At 43.8% G+C, this 24,824-nt stretch overlaps 1 protein-coding gene across 1 annotated transcript in view; it reads left to right on the top strand.

Moving 5' to 3' along the window:
• LOC126252544 (ATP-dependent translocase ABCB1-like) overlaps positions 1 to 24,824 on the top strand; it is an 88,943-nt gene that overhangs the window by 29,879 nt on the left and 34,240 nt on the right. The window contains exons 7-12 of the mRNA XM_049953442.1: positions 1,303 to 1,506; positions 4,786 to 4,956; positions 9,939 to 10,146; positions 16,350 to 16,609; positions 19,810 to 19,914; positions 20,827 to 20,988. Of these exons, the coding sequence (XP_049809399.1) occupies positions 1,303 to 1,506; positions 4,786 to 4,956; positions 9,939 to 10,146; positions 16,350 to 16,609; positions 19,810 to 19,914; positions 20,827 to 20,988 (1,110 nt within the window). The remainder of the gene's footprint in view (positions 1 to 1,302; positions 1,507 to 4,785; positions 4,957 to 9,938; positions 10,147 to 16,349; positions 16,610 to 19,809; positions 19,915 to 20,826; positions 20,989 to 24,824) is intronic.

Raw genomic sequence — 24,824 nt, 5'->3', positions numbered from 1 at the left:
CCTGTCCATTCCGCCGACTTAAAACCCATAAAGCATGTTTGGGATGCGTTGGGAACGTATTAGACCACGTCAGTTTTTATACCGGGTGATCAAAAAGTCAGTATAAATTTGAAAACTTAATAAACCACGGAATAATGTAGACAGAGAAGAAATGGAGACTGTAGCGGGTTCGTCTATGCACGGGGAAGTCAGCGCTCGTGCAGTCGCACCGGCATTCCATACACTACTGTTTGCTTGGCACTTAGGCGTAACCTCCGATGCTATCCGTACAAAATCCATTGGCATCATGAACTGTTACTTGGCGGTTTAGTGAAGCGGAGGGCATTTGCGGTGTGGGCGTTTCAAAAGATGGCGGAAGATGACGATTGGTTGAGTAACGTGTTGTTGGCCGACAAAGCTCATTTCACGCTCCGAGGGTCTGTCAATGCCCACAACTGCAGAATTTGGGCTACCAACAATCCTAGAACTGTCGTTGAAACTCCATTGCATGACGAGGAAGTCACGGTATGGGTTGGATTTACCACATCTACCGTTATCGGGCCTTTTTTTCTTCGAGGAAATGCGTGATTCTGGTTTTGTAACTGCTACCGTGACGGGTGAGAGGTACGCCGATATGTTACAGAACCGCATCATCCCCAGCCTGGCTGATAAACACCTGCTGGAATGTGCGATGTTTATGCAGGATGGCGCTACACCCCATATTGCTAGACGCGTGAAAGATCTCTTGCGTGTGTCGTTTGGTGATGGTCGTGTGCTCAGCCGCCACTTTCGTCATGCTTGGCCTCCCAGGTCCCCAGACCTCAGTCCGTGCGATTATTAGCTTTGGGGTTACCTGAAGTCGCAAGTGTATCGTGATCGACCGACATCTCTAGGGATGCTGACAGACAACATCCGACGCCAATGCCTCACCATAACTCCGGACATGCTTTACAGTGCTGTTCACAACATTTTTCCTCGACTACAGCTATTGTTGAGGAATGATGGTGGACATATTGAGCATTTCCTGTAAAGAACATCATCTTTGCTTTGTCTAACTTTGTTATGCTAATTATCGCTATTCTGATCAGATGAAGCGCCATCTGTCGGACATTTTTTGAACTTTTGTATTTTTTTGGTTCCAATAAAACCCCATGTCATTCCAAGCATGTGATTTATTCAGTTTTCAAATTTATACTGACTTTTTTATCACCCGGTATTTTACCTCCAGTGACACTAAACACCGCAGACGCAGGTGATTTTACTCAGCTTCTAGTAAGTTTTAGTTAACAAATAAGAGACACATTTCAGCGGTTTGCCTTCCAGGTCCAACTTGATGGCCACGACATCAGGAAACTGAACGTGGGCTGGCTGCGCTCGCAGATCGGCGTGGTCGGGCAGGAGCCGGTGCTCTTCCAGACCACCATAGCGGAGAACATCCGCTACGGACGGGACGGCTGTTCCATGGAAGACATCGAGGAGGCCGCTAAGATGGCCAACGCACACGGCTTTATCTTAAAGCTACCAAGGGTATGGACCGCTACATCTTCATAGAGGTGAAGAATTTAGGCTTAAGCAATGGTGTTGTGTGAGTAATCGTATAGGGTGTCCAGTGAAGGAGTCCCTGGTCTCAAAAATCAAATATAACTAAGATCGATAGAAATGTGCAACAAACGGTATGTTTGTTGTGAAAACAGAAAGAATTTTATGCAGAAGTTAAAAAATAGTTTCGAAATAGTTCAAAAAGCTGCTAACAGATAGCGCTCTAATCGCAGTATGTTGTGCCTATAAATAGTGCGCCGCAGCTTAGAGCAATCAGTTCCACTGTTAACACGTGGAAGGATGTTAGCTTACCAAAGGAAGACGTTAAAATTAAGTATATCATCGAACAAATTGTTTTTTTTCGGTACTGGAATACCAGAGGTTAGAACACAGTACTACGGTAATAAGGCGCAGTTTTCTAACACGATTTAATGTTCCAAAAAGATCAGATGCACAAACTATTCGCAAGCTCTTCGCCAAATTCCAACGAACAGGCAGCTTGGCTGATGATCTAGCGGGGAATGTTGGCCCCAGGGAAACTGTAGTTACCCCTAAAAATGTCGGCACGGCTTCTGGAATTATTCAGCAAGAAGAATTGCAGCTGAAACAGGTTTGAAGCGTTCCAGCACACAGAAAAGATCGGAACAGACCCTACACATGTTTCCTTTAAAAATATAAAGACACCAGGTCATACCTGTACTAGCTGTGTGACTGAGTTCTGACTTTGGGAACTAGATTCTCACAATAGTTGATAATGAAGGATTTGGTGCTGGTTGCATCTGGTGCACGTATGAAGCACACTTCCACATGAATGAAGTCGTGAATAAACAAAATTGGCTATTTTGGGGTTCCGAAAACACCCTGTGAAGCGAAACCATGTATTCTCCAAAAGTTGCTGTTTGGGCTGCGGCGTGCAGAAGAGGCATTATTGGACACTTTTTCATGCGAGAAACGACCACTGGTGAACGTTACGTTGCAGTTTTGGAACAATTTGTCACCATATAGCTAGTGTTGGAGGATCGACCAGGCACCGAGAGGTTCATGCAAGATGGGGCCAGACCAAATCTCACCGAATAGGTGTTTCGCTTTCTTGATGAATCCTTCGGGAATAGATTCACTGCGTTGCATTTACTGGAGATTACAAGGAGATTTTGGCCTCCATCTTCGCCCGATCTGACTCCTTTTGACTGTTTCTTGTGGAGCACATAAAAAGACACTCTCTATCGGGACCATCCCACCTGAATCAATTTCCGTTGAAACACTACAAGATGTGATGACAAGTTTCGTAGTTCGTTTGCGCCACTTCTGTTCTCCGAGTAATGGACATTCTAAACAGATAGTGATGTGATGCACTCTGGTACGTTAAAAAGTTGCATAGCGTGCAGCACCATCTATTTCGAAACTTCTGTGTATCACAATAAACATATCATTTTTTGCAGTCGTCTATCGATCTTAGTTTTAGAGATATATAATTTTGAAATTAGGGTCTCTTTAGCTAGACATCTAGCTGTCTAGCTAGTGTCTTGACAAGAGTGTAACTCGCTTTTAAATCTCTCTACACTCTAACACTTCTGGTTGTCCTGTGTGTGTGTGTGTGGGGGGGGGGGGGGAGTTTGTATTGTATTTCACATGTGAAATAGTTGTCTTTAGGATACTGTATTGCTGTATGTCGGTCATTCTTAAGAAAACTGACGAATACAGAAGCAGTCGGAAGATGTTGTGCGTCGTATGGATGTTAACGAAGGACTTGTTCCACTTAATTTATCGTAACTGAAGCAAACCGTGTAACTTTGCACATTGCAGTATAGTAATTTAATTATGATTTATGTGCTTTTTAACCCATTTACCTTTGTTTCTGTGAAAATGATTTTACAGCAGTACTACAAGCAGTCACCAAAACGTACGTTGTAAGACACAGAGTAACGAACAAATGTAAGAATACTGTGATGTGGCTGCCATAGCTCGGAGAACAGCTCAGTATAGAGTCGTTGTGCCACTGTGCCATTCAACTGAGTGGAAGTGGAAGGATACATGAGGTGCACACAGCTAACTCTTCACCAGTAAACATATATGCATTTCTGTGTAACGCTGTTAATGTACAACTAGCTCTGCCAGAAGAAGAAAGCTGAGACAGAACCAGTAAGTTTCTGAAAACAAAGTTGAGGGCGAGGAGTAACGTGGGCCGTACCATTGTCAACAGCAAGTAGCTTGAGTGAATGGAACAAGTTTGCTTGCAAACAAGACACACAGTACATTGTGACAACATTTGCACTATTGTTTGGGACAAGACAGATACAGAGATAAACGGATGTAAGAAATCAACCAAACTGTAGTTCCTCTGTAATTAGCTGGCGGAGACCAGGCTTATGTCAAAATAGTCAGCAAATATCTCTGAACAACCTACGAAATTTTGTTGGAATTTGGTGTAGGTCTAAATTAATGTGGGCACTTCATAACGACGATCTCATCAACTCCCACTCTTCTCTTCTTTATTCGCATATGGAGCGCTAGAAGAGAGACTATCAGTGGGACACTATGTAATCCCGAAGGGTACCTGCTGTCTCAAATATCAGCCAGCCTTGTCTGGTAACTACGAGTAAATACCATGCCTGCTACACACACACACACACACACACACACACACACACACACACACACACAAAGGTGTGCTGCTGCTTCATGATAAGTGCTGCTGCTTCATGATAAGCACGTGTCCTCATCGCAAATGTACCGTAGAAGTTACGCCAAAGCGAGTGGGATATACTGGAGCCCCCGCGCCATAGTCCTGATGTCTCCCATGCGCTTATCACGTTTTCGTTACCTTGAACAAGGCCTTGAAGGATCGACGATTCCTGTTGGACCAGGATGTGCAGCAGGCAGTTACGGACTTGCTCACGAAGCAGGACACAGTGTTACACCAAACGGGTATCTTCCACCTGATGCGTCGGTGGGATGATTGCCTCAGTGCTCACGGCGGGTTTGCTTGACTGGTATACCGATTCTGGACCGTAACGCCATCGAACGGAAACTTTTTGATCACCCCTACCACGACTAGTGACTATGAAAAATTAGCCTGCTTGGGGGGACAATACTAAGAGAGATGCCTTTACTCATGAGCCAGCACTAATGAAATAACTGACGGGTGTCGATGGGGAAACACATGGAGGCCGTGCCCTACAGTTCCAGACTTCCACAGGTGCGCATACCATGCGGAGATGAACACTGGAAACATGTTAGTGTCTGACTATGGAACAAATGTATTTGCAGGGCTACGACACAATGGTAGGTGAGCGTGGGGCCCAGCTGTCGGGCGGCCAGAAGCAGCGCATCGCCATCGCCAGGGCGCTGGTGCGCCGCCCCAAGATCCTGCTGCTGGACGAGGCCACCTCTGCTCTGGACACCGGCAGCGAGGCCAAGGTGCAGGCCGCGCTGGACAGGGTGAGTGGCGTCCACTTCTTGCTCAGAACTCAATCCACAAAACCAGTATCCCAGTAATGCTCTGAATCCTACTTGTCGGTGTGAGCTGCAGTGTGTAGAGGACTTAACAAGGACAGTGTCCGTGTTTGATGATTTTCTGTGTATGTGTCTAAAACTTCATTCATGGCCAAAAGTGGAGAAACGGGATTCTAAACGAAATGACAAATTTCAGGGACTCAGATTTCACCACCAAGTTCAAGTCACTACAGGTACAATATAAAATACAGTACGCTGGCGTGAAAAGTAAGGACGACAGTAACTTCAGTATAATGTTTCTGTTGTGGTTGGCAGGAGAGCCAACACCGGGTTACTAGAGGAAGCCGAAAGGCACGCGTTTTAGCTCACGCAGGCTGGCGTGAGGTCTGGAACAGGACAAGGAAATTAGAATTTAGAAAAAACGGACGTAGCTGCTGGAATACTTAACTTTAATCCATTAATGGTGAACGTCGCTCTTGACGGTACATGATTCACAGTATCAATAGTAGCTGGTAATGGCGCCTTGCTAGGTCGTAGCAAATGACGTAGCTGAAGGCTATGCTAACTATCGTCTCGGCAAATGAGAGCGTATTTTGTCAGTGAACCATCGCTAGCAAAGTCGGTTGTACAACTGGGGCGAGTGCTAGGAAGTCTCTCTAGACCTGCCGTGTGGCGGCGCTCGGTCTGCAATCACTGATAGTGGCGACACGCGGGTCCGACGTATACTAACGGACCGCGGCCGATTTTAAAGGCTACCACCTAGCAAGTGTGGTGTCTGGCGGTGACACCACAGTTTCACCGACATGTAACACAGCTCGATGAAACTGGGGCCATACGTAGCAAAAACTGCTACATTATTGATCAGGAGGTAAAAGAAAGAAATACGCAATGAGGCGAACAGAAATAAAATTTTTATTCATAGACAATTGTTACACTTAAGTCGCTCCGATTCATGATGGTTTTCTGAACATTACGAAGGATGGCACATGGTGTGATCACCATAGACGGCCTGCATGCTCTGCAGCGTCGTCCCATGCTGGCCACAAGCTTGGTAAGGAGTTCTCGTGGTAGGGTGTTCCTTTCCTCCATCAGCGCAGGTGACAACTGTTGGATAGTCATTGGTGCATGTGGACATACTGAAGTGCCCCTCCGCAATGCATCCAACACATGCTCGATGGGATTTAAGGCGGGAGAACCATCAGACCATTTGCCGAATATCCCTCTCGTTCCAGAAGCTCCTCCAGCTGCCCTTTTGGATGCGGCTGCAAATTGTCATTCATAAAATAAAGTCAGGGTCGAATGCACCCCTAAAAAGACGCACGTAGGGAAGGACTACAGTGTCGCAATAGCGTTGACAGTTGAGTGTGTCGTGTTCGATGGTCTGGAGTTCAGTTCTTGGGGCTTCATACGTTCCCACATATCGGTATACGAGGGTACGTCTAGCACTGTCGAACATGATCGTTTTGGTGGTGTAGCTGTTATGGTGTAGGGAGGCATATAGATCGCATGCGCGTGCAGACCTCCAAACTCTTGAAGACGTTGTACTCATAAGTCAAAATTATTGACACTGTACTCCTTCCTCATGCGCATCTCCTCAGGGATGCACTCTGCCCTGACTTCATTTTTATGGATGACAGTGCGCGACCGCAGGATATTTGGCGAATGGGCTGCCCTCCCCGTTCTCCGGACTTGAGTCCCATCGAACTCATGTGGGATGTGTTGGGGAAAAGTACTGCATCACGTCGACATGCCAGCAGTTGTCAACCGTTCTTGTGGAGGAACGGAGCGCCTATCACAAGAACTTACCAACGTTTTGGCCAGCACAGGAGCACTTTGCAGAGTATGCACTGCCGTCCGTGGTGATCGCGCACCATGTTAAGAACCATGTCCTGCATTTTTTAATGGCCGGGGAACCAACACAAATAGGCGTGCCTTCACTGTGACAATTTTCTTTGAATAGTTAGTCATTTCTGTTCATCTCATTGACTATCTCTTTCAGTTACTTTCTGTACTGTCCGCCCCTGGTAGCTGAGTGATCAGCGCGACAGAATGTCAATCCTGGGTGTTGTGTTGTCCTAATCATCATCGCCCAAGTGGCGTCAAATTGAAAGACTTGCACCCGGCGAACGGTCTACCCGACGGGAGGCCCTAGTCACACGATATTTACATTTACCTTCTGTACGACACTGTAGTAGTTTTTTCTATATATGGTCCAAATTCTACCGAGCTATGTTGATGCACCATCCAAAAGATACTTTCATCCAAAAGTTTTGCACAGCAGTGTACTCGAATGTGGATTCCAGTAGTAATATCTTTTCCAGTTCTTTAAAATAGTTTTTCTACTGTCATTTTTAAAGTCGTATTGTCACAGTCCCTCCTATTGTAATATATTTCATCAACTAATGTCATAGATGCGATAGCAAGATGCGCAGAAGACAATGCAAGTGACTGATCGGCACATCGTTAGTTAAATTGAACCAAGCGTTGTTTTGACTGCCGGCTTGTCTCTGCTACACAATGGATTTGACTGTGATGTGTACTAAGTGTCCACTGCACGTTTATGGACAGTTACCAACAAGATCCATGAAGCTGTGGCATTCAAGGCAACTGAACACACGACAAGAAGACAGCAGTTCAGTTGTTAATTAATGTTATTTATGTGTACACCTGACTAGCGAACGAAGTGAATATTGCCTCATTATGTTTTCCTTTTTTCTCTGCAGAATGGTCACATCATATGGTAAGACTGTACAGAACAACTTTAATATCTATTTGTATTTTTGTAAAATGTTTTTGTGTTGCCATTGTAACCAGAAGGTGAGGTTTGTACCTCAAAACATGCAGCTTCATTAAATAATAGAACAAATTTCCTCACTGGTAGCCGTCTTTAAAAAGCTTATCATATTTTTGGAACAGTCATGGTCGATTAACAGTCAACACAGATTTAAATATGTGTAACATCTCATCATATGATAAGGCAACTCTCAAGATATGTGTTTCGGATGGCGTCAGTAAGTCACAATAGGCCAATACTGAACAAGTTGTCCATCTCGAGACCGCGGTGTCGATGTCGAGTTAAAACTAGCCTTGCCTCCTTTTTAGGGTTCATACCTCACTCGATAAAAACAGAACCCTTGTAGGATCACTGTCCGGCCATCTCTTAAGATGCCTTTTTCTCAGGAACGGGTAAATATATCAAGTTGAAATTTATGATACCGGTACATACTAAGGTCTGTGGTGCCTTGTCCGTCTAACAAATTTAATCTTCTAAGTCAATGCAATCAAAGGAAACAGCGATTTATGTCAAATATTTTGTTATTCGCAAACTCACTCATCAAGACCGATATGGTTACTTTCCGTCGATCTAGAATCATGAAATTTGGCAACAAGCAAGTTTTCGGAATACAAGTTAAGATAAAAATTCGAAAATTGTTGAACTGTAATTATATCACATAAAAATATATTTTTGATATAGAACTTATTCGTCATCCATCATAAGCACGACAGAAAAATTTTACTGCATGCAAACATACACTGAAGTGCCAAAGAAATTTGGGTAGGCATGCGTATTCAAGTACAGATATATGGAAACAGGCAGAATACAGCACGGCGGTCGGCAACGCCTATTAAGACAAACAACTGTCTGCTGCAGTTGCTAGATCGGTTACTGATGCTACGATGGCAGGTTATCAAGACTTAAGTGAATTTGAACGTGGTGTTATAGTCGGCGCACGAGCGATGGGACACAGAATCTCCGCGGTACCGATGAAGTGGGGATTTTCCTGTACGACCATTTCGAGAGTGTACGTTGAATATCAGGAATCCGGTAAAACATAGAATTTTCAACATCGCTGAGGCCGGAAAAAGATCTTGCAAGAACGGGACCAACGACGACTGAAGAGAATCGTTCAACGTGACAGAAGTGCAACCCGTCCACAAATTGCTGCAGATTTCAATGCTGGGCCATCAAGAAACATCAGAGTGGGAGCCATTGAACGGAACATCATCGATATGGGCTTTCGGAGCCGAAGGCCCACTCGTGAACCCTTGATGACTGCACGACACAAGATTTTGCGCCTCGCCTGGGCCCGTCGACACCGACACTGGACTGTTGATGACTGGAAACATTTTGCCTGGTCGGACGAGTTTCCGAGCAGATGGATGTGTACGGGCATGGAACAACATCATGAATCCATGGAGCCTGCATGTCAGCAAGGGACTGTTCAAAATGGTGGAGACACTGTAATGATGTATGGCGTGTGCAGTTGTAGTCAAATGGGATCTCTTATACGTCTAGATACGACTCTGACAGGTGGCACGTACGTAAGCATCCTGTCTGATCACCTGCATCCATTCATGTCCATTGTGCATTCAGACGGACATGGGCAATTTCACCAGGACCATGCGACACCTCACACGTCCGGAATTGCTACAGAATGGTTCTAGGAATACCCTTCTGAGTTTAAACACTTCGGCTGACCACCAAACTCCCCAGAGATGAACATTATTGAGCATATCTGGAATGCCTTGCAACGTGCTGTTCAGAAGATATCTCCACCCCCTCGGACTGTTACGGATTTATGGACAGCCCAGGATTTATAGTGTCCATTACTATAGCACTACTTCAGACATTAATAGAATCCATGCCACGTCGTGTTACGGCACTTCAGCGTGCTCACGGGGGCACTATACGATGATAGGCAGGTGTACCAGTTTCTTTAGCTCTTCGGTGTAAAAAGTTGTACCCACGTTTCAGAATATAAATAAAAATGGTTTTTTAAATCTCCTCCCTCTGCATATAACAAGTTTAATCCCTGATCGTTTCGTTTTGAATGTTTAGGCTAGTCTCAAATTCCCTGGATGGATGAACATAATGAATTTTGTTACTGAAGTCTCAGAGCGCTCAGTCCTTCTCCCACTTGGCCAGTTTCCTTTGTCACCTGAAACAGCTCTTGTGTCGCTGGCAGGCCAGTGTTGGTCAGACGACGGTTATCGTGGCGCACCGGCTGTCGACCATCCGCAACGCGGACAAGATCGTGGTGATTCACGAGGGCCGCGTCGTGGAAGAAGGTCCGCACGACCAGCTGATGCAGCGGCGCGGCCACTACTTTGACCTGGTCACCAGGCAGACGACAGAGGGCGCCATAGAGACAGCGCCCCACGCCGAGGACAAAGGTGGGTGCCTCTCACGCGTCCACAAACAGCATATGAGGGCAAGTCAATATATAAAGGCAGTTTTTTTCTACTCCAGAGGTTGGTATTGCTTTTACATTTTTTTGGTACCGGTATGTTTGGCCCCCTTCCCTGTTCCATTCGCGAAGGGCGCGTGGGAACAACGATTGGCGGTTAGCTTCAGTAGGGCTCCAGTTTCTCTGAACTCTTAGTCGTGGTCATGCAGCGAGACGTATATGACAAGACGTACATTTTTACCTGCCTCTTCTCGGAGCATACGACTTTGAAATTTTAACAAAAGACCCCTCCGCTATCCACTACGCCTCTGGAGTAGCGTTTGGCTGTGTAATTTGCCGGTCATCTTCATAACGCTCTCGTGCCGTTACGATCCCGTGACGAAACTCGTCACTCTTCGTTGGATCTTATCTTCTCCATTAACCCAACCTGGTGAGGGATCCAAGAATGTTGAGCAGTACTCAACAAATGGTCGAACAAGTGTTTTGAAAATCACGTATTTCGTGAATGAGCAACATCCTTTAACGTTTTAATAATGACTCTCAGACTAGCTTATGCTTTACCTATAATTTTCTTTATATACTCATTCCACATTATGTCGTCCAGGATGTTTAAATTATGTACCGTTTCCAACGCTTAGTCACCTATTTATGCGTGATATGCTACATTTATTTCCGTTCAGGGTCAACTGCCAGTCCGTGCATTAGTTATAGACCCTCTCCAGGTCTTACTGCAATTCACTACAGTCTCCCGGTGCTGTTACCTTCTAATGGTCAAATGCGTCATCCGCGAAAAATCTCATGGACTTTCCGAAGTTATCCGTTAGATGATTTATATATATCGCAAACAATAGCACCATCATCACATTTCCTTGGAGATCTCTTAACATTACCTATTCCTTTCGTGATAGTTTTCCTTTAAGAGGACCCAGAGAGCTGTATGTTTTCCTTGCTAAAACTACGAGTTTTAGGTACATGTTTCTTGGAAACCGTTTAAGATATTATGATGAAATTTTTGCAGGTTGTTTAACAACCTTTATTCACTATTTAAAAATGTTTTGGGACCAATGGACTGTAATATGAAAAATTAATATTTTTTTTATCTGAATACTAATATTTTAACAAAAAAATATAACATAGAATATCTCATAAAATTTTTTCTGTAACGTGAAATTCAGGAGAAAAATTTTAAGGTAGTAAACTTACATATTACAACAGCATGTGAAACGAGCCCTGTATGTATTATGGTTTTAAAGAAAATGGTACTTATAAAATAAAAAATGTAAATTTGAGAAACGAAGCTTTAAAATCTCTTACCTGTTTAGAACATCCCAGCCGCATAGGATGGATTGTCAGGATCATCAATCTTACTTAACAGTTTTTTATGTTTTTTTCTGTCAAAGTTTGATCCCATAAGCAATTTGTACCCTTTAAGCATTTCTTATTCTTTCACAGTGTATCGCAGCCATGAATTGAATTGTAAAGCATCCTGGTTTTAGTCCTAGTCTCTTCAGAACTTCACTCTTAATCACATTTCCTTTACTTTAAGCAGCTACTGCATCATAGACTCCAAAATGTAGAGTATAAATTTCAACAAAACTCGAGATTACATTATACACATTCTCATTGCAATTTTGTGTTTTTCCAGGTAGACATTTCTCCAATAATGTTCCATTTGACGTTTCTCTAAATGTTGGCTTAATTTCTCCCATAATGGGTGCAGGTAAATTTTGTTTGTGATTGTAGATTTCTCCTGCATTTTTCACGCCATGACAATGAACCAGATGGACATTGCAGATGCCCTGATAGAATTAAAAATAAACATTCTGGAAGCTGTCAAGCTAATTATAATGGAAGCAGTGGTGGTATAGGAGTTAAAGGGGTAAAGAAAATTTTTGAAAGGTCTATCTCCTGGTACAACGCTAGATATGTCAATTTGCTAGGTGATATTGATTGCAGAAGTTTCAAAACAACTGAAGAATTGAAACCCTATGGTAATGATATTCAAGTAAAAAAGCTGGATTGTATTGGCCACATTCAGAAGAGACTGGGGTCAAGACTGAAGTAGCCCAGAGAAAACTTAGGAAGAAAGCAACTTGCTGATGGAAAGCCTATTGGAGGTAGGAACACGTTGACAGATGATGTCATAGGCATATTGCAGAGATATTATTAGCTTTGTATAAGACAAAATACTAAATGTATAAGTGATATTAGAAAGGCAATTTGGGCATTATTTTTTCATACTATGTCGACAGACGCAGAACCTGTTCACAATGTCCAGAACATTGCACAACATTCGATAGTCTACTGTAATTGTAGAATGAAGGCTTTCACGACCGGGTGACATGGCTGTTGATATACTTTCAGGGATGTGAGTCTTGCCGACGAGTCGGCAAGACTCACCGGAGCAGCGCCTCTGAGGAAGTCCAGCGCAGTCCTGGACGAAACGTAAGGAGCAGAAAATTTCTTGGACCACGACCTCACATCCCGGAAAGTATATCAACAGCCACTCTACTGTAATGTTCCACAATGATCTGGGATGTACTGGGATGCTCCCGAACATTCTGGAATCTTCCCGAATGTTACAGACTATTCCCGAACATTCCAAAACATCCCGGAACATTGTGGAACATTCCGGAACGTGGTAGAATGTTGTGGAATGCTTTCGTATACTCTCGGATGTTCTGAAATGCTCTCAAATGCTCTCGAATGTTCTAGAAATTTCTAGAGGGCGAACCTTCCCAGCCCTTATATCTTCAAAGGCACGCCTTCCAGTTTAAAACGGGAACCCTCTTCACAGATGAGGGATAGGCGGCTACTACACCATATAACTCCATTGATCGTACAGGGACTTGGTTCTGAGTATTGGGGTAACGCACATTGAACACTTGCTCTTATAATATATATTGATTAAGTAGCTTATCGTAATATCGGCTACTGCGAAAAATATTCCAATACAACCTTAGGAAAAAAATTATAATTTCGATAAATCTTACGCGCCTGGTACTACCCTGTCTCACCTTACTTCATATAACACGCTTCTGTAGTCCATTAACTCTGCCAGTAAGTTGGGTATTACGAAAAAAGTATTCTGTAGCCCATTAATACATGGATATATGTAAAATGAATTAGTTTCTTCCTTTGAATAAAATCGGTTTGGGTATTAAGCCAAGTCATTATGAAACACTACAGCGGTGCACTTCAGAGGTGACTAACAGCTGGATTCTGGTGATGATCTTCCGTTACAGACAACCTGTTTCTGTTGCTCGCTTACCTTAAGTGATAGGCGTCAGCAACCGAAAAGGCAAGCTGCTGCGCCGCGCGCGGTTAATCTAATATACCAGAGCAGCCACAAGATACGGCATCTGTTGAGATCCTCGAAGGATTCCGCAGATGCGCTCCACGCTGCAGGCATGTACGAACTTTGACGTGGATGCGGCGAAGCCTACGTTGGTGAAACCGGTAGACCGATTAGCACTCGCTTGTCGGAGCATGAACGCGCGAAAGAGGCGACACAATAAATCAGCTATAGCTGAAGGCCACCAGGTCTGTCACCGATGTATATTAATTTTCAAGAATCTCACGTGCATGCTAATTAGCCAAGGATGCGGCATTGGGATGTTGAAGAAGCTATCGAAATAACTGAACGCACTAACTGCATAAACTGGATCGATGGCTGTATGGATTTTAAATTGTTGGGTGCTTAACAATGTAGCCATCAGCGCCCTTTATCAAGACTTTGGGACTGATGTATGAGTAGCTACTCTGATTAAAATCAAAAGCAAATGCCATATAAGTGCAGCCACAGTCATAAAAACGTTCACGTACCATCTCCAGTAGGCCTATATCTATTCATACCTTTGTTACACGTAAATAGTATTAATAAAAGAGTGGGCTAATCGACTGCATTAAGATGGCTGCTCGACTACAGAACTAATAGGATGAGACAACTACCCAAAACCCCTTAACACCTTCGTCCCATTAAACTGGGCAGTAGTCTTCATGCCAAAGAAAATGTTGGCAATGAACAGGGAGGATGACTGCAAACTACCGACAGCCTAGCTGCCAGCCTGTGTTCGCGAGCCAGTAGCTCCACATGACCCAAGTTCAACAATATGAACAAGGTGCTACCTGAGAATTGCTGTGCAGCATTGTTGGCGGGAAAACACTACCCTTGCGTTCAAGTCGCCGATTCGCTGTTGCTTACCAATCAGCGGCCAGAGCAGCACAGGCTGCTGTACGGCGACTCTTCCATAGCATTCCTAACTTCGAATTGGCGAATGACATCCCAAAGTGTGATGTCGATAGCCAACCGAGAACCGACAGACGATAGTATTTAGGGGAAGATCTCTACATCTAATCTACATTTACATCCATACTCCGCAAGCCACCTGACGGTGTGTGGCGGAGGGTACCTTGAGTACCTCTGTCGGTTCTCCCTTCTATTCCAGTCTCGTATTGTTCGTGGAAAGAAGGATTGTCGGTATGCCTATGTGTGGGATCTAATCTCTCTGATTTTATCCTCACGGTCTCTTCGCGAGATATACGTAGAAGGGAGCAATATACTGCTTGACTCCTCGGTGAAGGTATGTTCTCGAAACTTCAACAAAAGGCCGTACCGAGCTACTCAATGTCTCTCCTGCAGAGTCCTCCACTGGAGTTTATCTGTCATCTCCGTAACGCTTTCGCGATTACTAAATGATCCTGTAACGAAGCGCGGCGCCCTCCGTTGGATCTTCTCTATCTCTTCTATCAACCCTATCTGGTACGGAACCCACACTGCTGAGCAGTATTCAAGCAGTGGACGAACAAGCGTACTGTAACCTACTTCCTTTGTTTTCGGATTGCATTTCCTTAGGATTCTTCCAATGAATCTCAGTCTGGCATCCGCTTTACCGACGATCAACTTTATATGATCATTCCATTTTAATCACTCCTAATGCGTACTCCCAGATAATTTATGGAATTAACTGCTTCCAGTTTCTGACATGCTATATTGTAGCTAAATGATACGGGATCTTTCTTTCTACGTATTAGCAGCACATTACACTTGTCTACATTGAGATTCAATTGCCATACCCTGCACCATGCGCCAATTCGCTGTTGATCCTCCTGCATTTCAGTACAATTTTCCATTGTTACAACCTCTCGATATACCACAGCATCATCCGCAAAAAGCCTCAGTGAACTTCCGATGTCATTCACAAGGTAATTTATGTATATTGTGAATAGCAACGGTCCTACGACACTCCCCTGCGGCACACCTGAAATCACTCTTACTTCGGAAGACTTCTCTCCATTGAGAATGACATGCTGCGTTCTGTTATCTAGGAACTCTTCAATCCAATCACACAATTGGTCTGATAGTCCATATGCTCTTACTTTGTTCATTACACGACTGTGGGGAACTGTGTCAAACACCTTGCGGAAGTCAAGGAACACGCCATCTACCGGAGTACCCGTGTGTAAGACCCTCTGAGTCTCGTGGACGAATAGCGCGAGTTCGGTTTCACACGATCACCTTTTTCGAAACCCATGCTGATTCCTACAGAGTAGATTTCTAGTCTCCAGAAAAGTCATTATACCCACCGTTATCCAGGTTCAAATGGCTCTGAGCACTATGGGACTCAACTTCTGAGGTCATTAGTCCCCTAGAACTTAGAACTAGTTAAACCTAACTAACCTAAGGACATCACAAACATCCATGCCCGAGGCAGGATTCGAACCTGCGACCATAGCGGTCTTGCGGTTCCAGACTGCAGCGCCTTTAACCGCACGGCCACTTCGGCCGGCCCGTTATCCAGCAGTTAACTCACTCTGAGGAGGAGCACTGTAAGAACGGTCGAAACGTCGATGTTTTGTTTTAGTGTTTCAAATAGCCAAAGTGTTTTATTCAAATTGGAAAAATTTGGAAATTTGCGGTAGGGTCTTATGGGACCAAACTGCTAAGGTCATCGGTCCCTAAGCTTACACACTACTTAATCCAACTTAAACTAACTTACGGTAAGGACAACACACACACCCATGCCCGAGGGAGGACTCGAACCTCCGACGGTAGCGAACCGCGACAAGACGCCATAGACCGCGCGGCTACCCCGCGCGGCTATTCAAATTGACACTGGCTTTTTTTTCTTCCTAAGTGTACATATTGTCGTCTGAGGTAAGTTTCTGCTACGTTGCCGTTGCTTTCAGGCACGGGACTGCAGAAACTGGATAGGCTGGTGAGCGTGCGCAGTGACCACTCGGCTGTGGAAGAGGAGGAGGAGCTGACGGAGGGCCAGCGGCGCCTGGCGGAGCGCTACGAGGAGCCGGCCGTGCAGACGGCGACGATGCTGCAGATCCTGCGCGTCAACAGGCCGGAGTGGCCGCTGCTGGCCGGGGCCACGCTGGCCGCCGTCCTCAACGGCTGCGCCATGCCCGTCTACTCCGTGATCTTCGGCAGCGTGCTCGGGGTGAGTGCACAGCAGAGCTAGAGTCTAACAAAACCTTCGCCACGCTCCCGTCTCGTTTTTGTCACCCGCGGCGATAGTAGCGCCCCAAGCGGCCAGCTAGCAACACTTCTAAATACGATACCGGATGAGCGAAAATACTTACGTTTATACAGATTTGGAACACAGTTTTCACAATACGGAGTGTACCTAGTGCCATAAAAGTCGACGATGACTAAACAATGAAACCAAATTTGTCATTCCATAGTTTCCTAAAAACCCTGAGAGGGTCGCAACGTATCTTACAGAACAACTCCAACGTGCAGATATTTATATGCACGTCAACAAAGTGGAGTTTTCTTCGCTACACTTTCAGCCAGATCAGTGAATGTTGAAAGTATGAAACCTGAAAGTGTGAAACCTATATGCAATACAGGGTGAGTCACTTAACATTACCACTGGTAACACCCCCCAAACTGCAACAAACACTGATAACCAATTCCACAGACCGAAAGTGAGGAGAGGGGCTGGTGGAATTGGTTATTACAAACCACGGACAAATCCACGGAAGTATGATTTTCTACACATATTTATGTTTCTTTAAAATGGAAACCTGTCATTATTTTTAGCACAACTGAAAATAGAAACAAATACTTAATCAAAGCCGTTTGTTACATTGTAAAAATGTTAATTACATCTGGAGTAATTTGTAACGTAAAGTTTACGCTTGAAACATCAGACGTTCAGTGGCATGTTGTAACAAATAAGATCTGTAGGGGTTTGTTTACGAAGACTACGATGTTTACAAGATTGGCTGTCTCAGTGTCTGCGTGTAGCGCTTGCTGAATTAGTCCTTGTACTCAGAATAACTGTAGAACATTGTTTTACCGTAGTTCTTTGTAGTTTTTTCGTTTGACGCTTATTTCGTGAGATATTTGGCCCGGTCACGATCAATGGACCACCCTGTATATATAAGGTGGTGATCTCTTCAGTATAGATGCGCACCAGGCACAAACTCTTATCGGCGAAATGCCGCAAGTAATGAGGAAAATGGGCAAGGGGCACTACATCAGTAGTACGTGGATAAGTTGAGAATCTGGGTCTGACGGGAGGTGTGCTAGGGTAGTCCATGCAGTTGCAATGACCGCCGTGTCTGGACGCTTATTTGTCAGAGCATCTGCCAAGAGAACAGGAGACCCGAATTCGAATCCCGGTCAGGCACAAAAATTTCGACTTTTCTCATTGATTTCAATCAATGCCCACTCGGAGCCAGTGTCTGTAATTTCTTTGTGCCCTGAAGGCATTACTTTCAGGAAAAACCACATATGTTGAAGACAGCTTGCTTTATCCATACACACTATTTTTCAGGCAGTAGATGCTGGTATATGGGTAGATTCAGTCTTCAACGTTTTCAAAAGACATTAGACGCTGCACCACATCATCGCCTTCTAAACCAAAGACGATCACACGGAACATTACGTTATATTGGACGACGAATAATCTACAGGTGCGAAAGTAACATTGGATAAACCCCAAGGCAGCGTGAGAAGACACCTAATGTTCTCATTGTTAATGCACACAAAGAGTTAACTAGCACTTCACCAGCGACTGGGCAGCGCAGCTGCATGGCGGCCTGCAGTCAGCAGGGAACAGCGCGTTGCTGTCGCGGCTGGAGTCCTAGGTTACTCTTTATGCTTTACTGTCTCTTTTAATACATACCGATAAAACGAACGTCGCAGTAGACTAAATTGTGCCGCTGTACTGAATGTGCATTAAAATTTCGCTTTGAAATCCATTTTGTTTGTAGCGGGAAATAAACCGACACCTTCCGTCAAGAACGGTCGTCACTTGAAAGACGTGATGAGCAGTATTTCTTTGGGATGACTGCAGCTATTCGCTGCAAAAACTAAGTTGCAAATAACTACCGAAACACCAGAGAAAACGAGGCTGGAGACTCTTTGGAGGGACACCCTGTATTTATAACATACTATCATGAGCTGAAAGACCGATCATTATTTGATTACTGTCTTTTTTCAGTTTTAAACATGGTTGTTTCTCACCAAACGTATATTAGTTACAACATAGGAATTACACAGCCAACCGATTGCAAATAACTGTTTGGTACATTGACCTAGCTTTTGACACCTCTTAGGATATGTACATAGGAATGAAATTTTTAGAAACCCTATAAAATAATAAACAAAAAATTAAGTATGACGGAAAATATACCAAGATGGCAATTATCATAACGTACAAAGGTTACTTGCGTACAATTACATTGTGAGAAAGCAATGGTCAGAATTAAGAGCGCATATGCTCAAGTTAAAATATAAAAAGGAACACGTTCCAGCCTCTGGCACGTGTGCCTTGTTAGGAACAACATCAGACTGGCAGGCCCACTGGCTTACACTGCTGCCACGAAAACAATACAAGTTGCGCCGCCTATCGGGCGCGGACAGTGAAATGTGCCCATTTGAAACATTAAAACAAAAATAATTGAAAAAAAAAAGACAGTTAATTTTTAAAAAAATACAAAGGAAAAGAGCTTAATGTATTTTTGAAAATACGCTAGATTCAAGAAGATTAAATATAACTAAGAGCCATCTATTATGCTTTACTGAACTTACTATTACGTAAGGAACAGAATAATATAGAAAAATTATACAATCAGCTGTACAATGCAGAAAATATCTGCATGAGGGTAACTTTAGTAGCACACATCAATGAGATTCGAAAAGAAATGAATTTTCGGAATCAGAAGCAGGAAACTATAGAAAAAAGAATAGAGGAATCAAAGTTCCGCGAGCAGTGTATTAAAACCATCGAAAAAATTTTTGTTACGTAGTTGTAATTGTTCATTTTCTGCGATGTTCTGCTTCAGTTTTAGCTTTTTGCACTAAACAATATTATTCAGCTTTTTTAACGCTGTCTACTTTTATTTCTTCTTGTTCTTTGAAGCATTTGTGACATATTTCTTTCCATACAACCGTATAATACCCTCTAGCACAAAAAGTGTTACGAAATGTGTTTGATGAGTATTTAGAATAAAGCTGTTTCCAGTGACTGTTGAGTAATAAGAGATTTTTCCCCTTTACCTGTCTCTACTGTATTTCAAATTCGATAGCACTTATTTGCTGCAGTTTTGTATCAGTTATTTCGATCACACTCATTAATACTTTACAGTTTGCACTAAAGTGTGAGGTCATAACCTTTTTGTTTGCCAGGCCCTCGGGACTACCGATCCTGTGGAAATCCGTAACAACACCAACATATACTGTCTAATGTTTGTCATCCTCGGAGTCGTCACTGGGCTGTCCTCTTTTATACAGGTTGGTATTCATGCTTTTAACAGAAGTAATCATAGTAAAATAAAAACTCTAATTATACAGATTCTGGAGGTTTATGATGCTTCTCTCGGTAGAAGGTCCTACTACACCTTGGAAATGATCTGAATTTTACGAACACACTAAGAACTGCTGTAAGCGTTTCTATACTGTATCAGATTCCGTTCTTATGGCACAATTTCCATTTGGTATCTTTTAAAAACGAACGAATGCTACGATTGATAGTTTCTGTGAAGTAACAATGTTAACTGAAGATACAAATTTTCAGTGTTCTGGAATTACGAATCAGAAATATACTTCAGACTTGTATTGTTTTGTGTAACCCTCTGGAATAATTAGATTGTTGCTGATGACACCTGCCCTGGTACTGTGCAATGTAACAAATATCAGTTAAGGTGAAGAACGACGTTCTGGTAGTAACAGCTAAAGTGTGTGCCTAGTTTTTAGGTCACGTTAAAACTAATATTGTTCAAATTCTTAGATGTCACTCTTATAGGGATAACGTTATACAGAGGAATTTTATTTTTACAATTGAGGCTGACACAGCACCTTCATCACTTTTACAAAGGAGGTCACTACAGGGAAGCAAAAACCAGAGTATCACATTGGAGTGTGTATCTTCTCACGCGTTTTCCACTGTGTGTCAAAAAATGTAACTCATTCGTTCTCAGAAGACCTTAGTATTAGCTCACTAGAGATAGCTTTTCATGAGTAGATGAGACTTACAGCAAATAGGCTGCACATGACGTAGGAGAGTACTTCTTGCCGTATAAATTACTCTTAGCGAGTCATTTTCACTTCTGTGGTGGGAATAGATAGAAATTAAATGATATACCCTGTTAAGTAGGCTACTATGCAGTACACCATAAGGTAAACACTGTATGTTTCGAACTTCAGAGCTACCTGTACGGCATCGCTGGCGAGAAACTGACGTTGCGCTTTCGAGAATTGATGTTTGATGCGATGCTGCGCCAGGAGGTGGCGTGGTTCGACGACAAGAATAACAGCACCGGGGCGCTGTGCGCCAGGCTGTCCGGAGATGCAGCAAAGATACAGGGGGTAAGTACGTAGGTGTTGCTGAAATACGAGCTATTATTATAAATTAACGATGAGACGTAACGTCCCATCATCAATCTTGAATATAATTTTCCTTAGTAGTAGTGCTCGACAACAAGCTAATGTGTTGCATCATAATGGAAGAAAACCGCTGACTCTTTCTTTACGCTGTACCGGGTGGGCAAAAGTTCGGCCCACTACTGGTTTCCATCCGGCCCACGGGAGAAATACGTGCGAGAGAGAGCAAGGCGCATACATTATATTCCGCACGGGACGCATTTTCAGATATTTCCGCCGACGCTTGACTCATCTCGGGTTTGCAGCTCATGTCGCACACCAGTTTTGCGTACTCCACGCATGCGCAACCGAGTCTGAGTGTGAAGTTACGGCCCACATGCTCGTGTGCGTGAGGAGCGTGGAGGAAACAGCTTGCTCTGTACAAGGGTGCGGGTAGAAGTATTTTCACTTCTGGATCAGTGCTGACAACACACGCACGTCAATTACTGTAATCTGCCTGTCTCTGTGCTACACAATGATAGATCGCAAAAGTTGGTAGCAGGCGAGAATGGCACGAAAATTACCGACTACTAGCGAAATATGCCGATTTGAACAACGACAACAAGGGCTATTACTTGGTGAAAGATTCTAGTTATCCATTGTCGATTCACGCGTAAAGTTTTGTTCTAGTTGTTTCTTAATTTCGTGCAAGTGTTTCCTATTCTCGTTACTCAGTTTATTCCCAAAATATCTGGCATTAAGGAGAGAAATGCAGATGCTGAATGTCGCCAACTCCAGGACGAATGCAGAACACTGCTACCGTTGAAACTGGAGGTAATTTATAATGAGTTAGCTGCTACCAGTTACTTTTATAGGCGTTTAATTTTCCATGCTCACATTTCAGGATGCCTGTCACCACATCTTCATATGTTTACATTTGTGAATCAGTCGTGAATATTGTTTTTCTTTCCTGACAGTGTTGCAGAATTTTACAACGGAAATTTTTTAAGACAGCCATTGTGAAACGCCGTGAGTAAGAAAACAACGTTCACTATGCGTAAATAAATGTAAACATATGTAGGTGGGTTGAACGTAAAGTGAATGGTATCTCAAAAACGCGTGTCTTGAGGCTTAATTTGTTTACGTGGCGTGTCGAGAAACAGGTGCCATTGATATCTGTGCGCTACCCCATAAATATTGTCACGGACGCTTTAGTTTTCACTTTATGCGCCAAGACCACTGCTGTCGCGTCACGTGACGACGCAGTCCACGATCTTAATTAGGTATGTGAATCAGGCCCGCGGGTCACCAAAGGTTGCTCAAGCCTGGTATACACCGTTACAAAATTAATAAGTTCTTACAACAATGGGTAAATTCGTATACATAAAGTTTTAATCATCACCTCGAAATCATCAGGCTACTGCTATGAAACGTGATGGTGTTAATTTTCTCTACAAACTGCCTCTTCAATGCGACAAATTTTTCTCCAGCAATGGATGACTGAGATTCCGGCTGTCGAAACCTGCATTTTGGCTCTTCAGGAAAGTACAACCTCCAAAATCAATTTGTCGTCATTATGGAGAGGCCTGTCACGTAACGATTTCTCCATCTGTGGAAACAAGAAGTCTGTGACTGCCATGCCAGGAGAATACGTGGGAGCGAGGCAAAATTTTGTAGCACGGAGAAGGAGCACGTGTTGCTGTCGGGTGTGGCAGGGGTGATGCGTTGTCTTGGCGCATAAGGGTCCCTTCGAAAGCGTGCTTTATAGGCTTCAGTAATCTTTTTCCGGAGATTCTGGTAGCATGCTCCTCTGACGGTTGGTTCCTTACGAGCACAATCTACTAGCACTACACCTTGGCAATCCACCTTTTTCATGGTGATGGTTGGGTCTTGGCCCTTTTCGGTGGTGGTGGAGTCGCATGTTTCGACTGCTTGTTTTGTTCCTTTGTTTCGACATCATAGTGTCACATCCGGTACTCGTCCATGGGGAATAGGCGCCTAAGGAAGTCGCCTGCAGTAACGTGCGGTAGTTGCATCATATCCGCCGCTGCCTCGATTCAGCGGACGATTTTAGTCAGTGTGAGCAGTTGTGACTTTTGTTAACTTCAAAATGTCGTGCAAGATGTTGAAAACTGTTCCATGACCGATTTTCACCTTTTCCGCTATCGCCTCGATTGAGACAAGAGGTTCTTCGGGCGCCAGGACCTCCGCTTCCCTTGCTATTCCCTATTCTTCACTTCATTCTTCGTCATTCGGCCTTGTTGGAACACAATGGAAGTGCCTACCGCACCTAGAAACTGTCATACAACGGAGCATTGTTATTGTATATTTCCATCACTTGGCGTAGGTTGTTGGAGCGTTGTTCCCGTTTAAAATCAGAAAACGAATTACCGTGCCATATTCCACTCTATGAATAGGCTGCGCCATTTTTTTGTCTCCCCTAGTGGCGTGCTACGGTACTGTGGTGCGGTGATATGACTGTGAACCAGGTCTGTAACTGCAAACAAATTAATAGTGAAGTATGTAACTTTATTTTTTCCACGTAATAACTAAAACTTTACCCCTTATAAAATGGTTTTGGCAATTCGTAGAGAAATTACAAAATTAATGATTTGGCGAAACAGTATTCGATATCTGAGGTACAGATGCCGAGCGCAGGTTTACGATCGAATGTGAAGTGAGCTGGCCCAATGTTCAAAAGGGAATGCAGGGAACTGTTACACTGCATGGCAAAAAGTCAGGGATATGGTTGTCGCATTTGGAAACGTGCCGTGTATCACGTCTGAATGTTGCAGTTACTGTAGAGGCGGCGTGCTGTAGACACGGTATCTGAGTAGCCTGTTACAGAGATGTTTGTCGTGATCACGGCAGCACGTCACGAGTTAAGCGACGGCGCTGATGACCTCGACGTTGAGCGCCCATAAGCCCCAACACACACACACGAGTTAAACGACTTTGAACCCGTGGTGACAATCGGAGTAGGACCTATAGGTCATGGCATATAGTACATTACATAAGAGTTAGGATTTCCGAGGTACACTGTGTCTAGGGTGGATTTTCAGTATCGCGGATACCCTGTTTCCACACGCGTATACCGCTGCACAGGCTGGCCGCTGTTGTTACACGAACGGACGTGACGTGGTCCCTGTAGTGCGGTATGTGGCGAATGAGGGTCTGTTGTGATGCAGATGGTCGCAGTGTTCAATTTGGGGCGTCTGGAACCAAGACTGTGTGGCACCAAAAGCACCGCATAGGCCCCAGCAGCCGATGATCGACATCACATCCGGCGCCTCCCCATGGCTTATGGCCACTCCATTTCTATCTGCTAGAACACGCAATGTAATTTGAAGGCATTGCTGGTATATGTGTGAAGGATTATGGAAGGTGGAGAGAAACGATGGAATGACCCACAAAGAGCTTATGGGGCATGCAGGACAGTGGGTTATAACCCTACTGTCCGCTACTGCTATACTATAACCTCAAAGCTGGAGGCAGTTTGTATAATGAAATTATTTTTATTCAAGCAGTTATAGTATAAAGAAGCAGAGCAGTGTTACCCTCTGAGAGGAATTTTGTTATGTTGACCTAACGGAGGTGGCTTATCGGAAGTGAAAGTCAAAATTACGTAAATATTTAAACAGTAAGAAACAACGTTTTACCTATCTACACTGTTCAAAGAACAAAGAAAACGGTCGCCAGCCTAATTAGGCAAGAGAATGAGTAACATTCTTGTTCCTGAAAATGAAAATAAGTAACTTCAATGGGCAAACAGAGCCTATACTTTTGTCACTCGAGAGTGCAATGAACTCTGACACCTGCATATGTTCACGGTAAGGGTAGAT

The sequence above is a fragment of the Schistocerca nitens genome, chromosome 4 (genome assembly GCF_023898315.1).
Source record: "Schistocerca nitens isolate TAMUIC-IGC-003100 chromosome 4, iqSchNite1.1, whole genome shotgun sequence".
In the NCBI taxonomy this organism is placed as follows: Eukaryota; Metazoa; Arthropoda; class Insecta; order Orthoptera; family Acrididae; genus Schistocerca; species Schistocerca nitens.
This window is presented reverse-complemented; position numbering and strand designations above follow the sequence as displayed.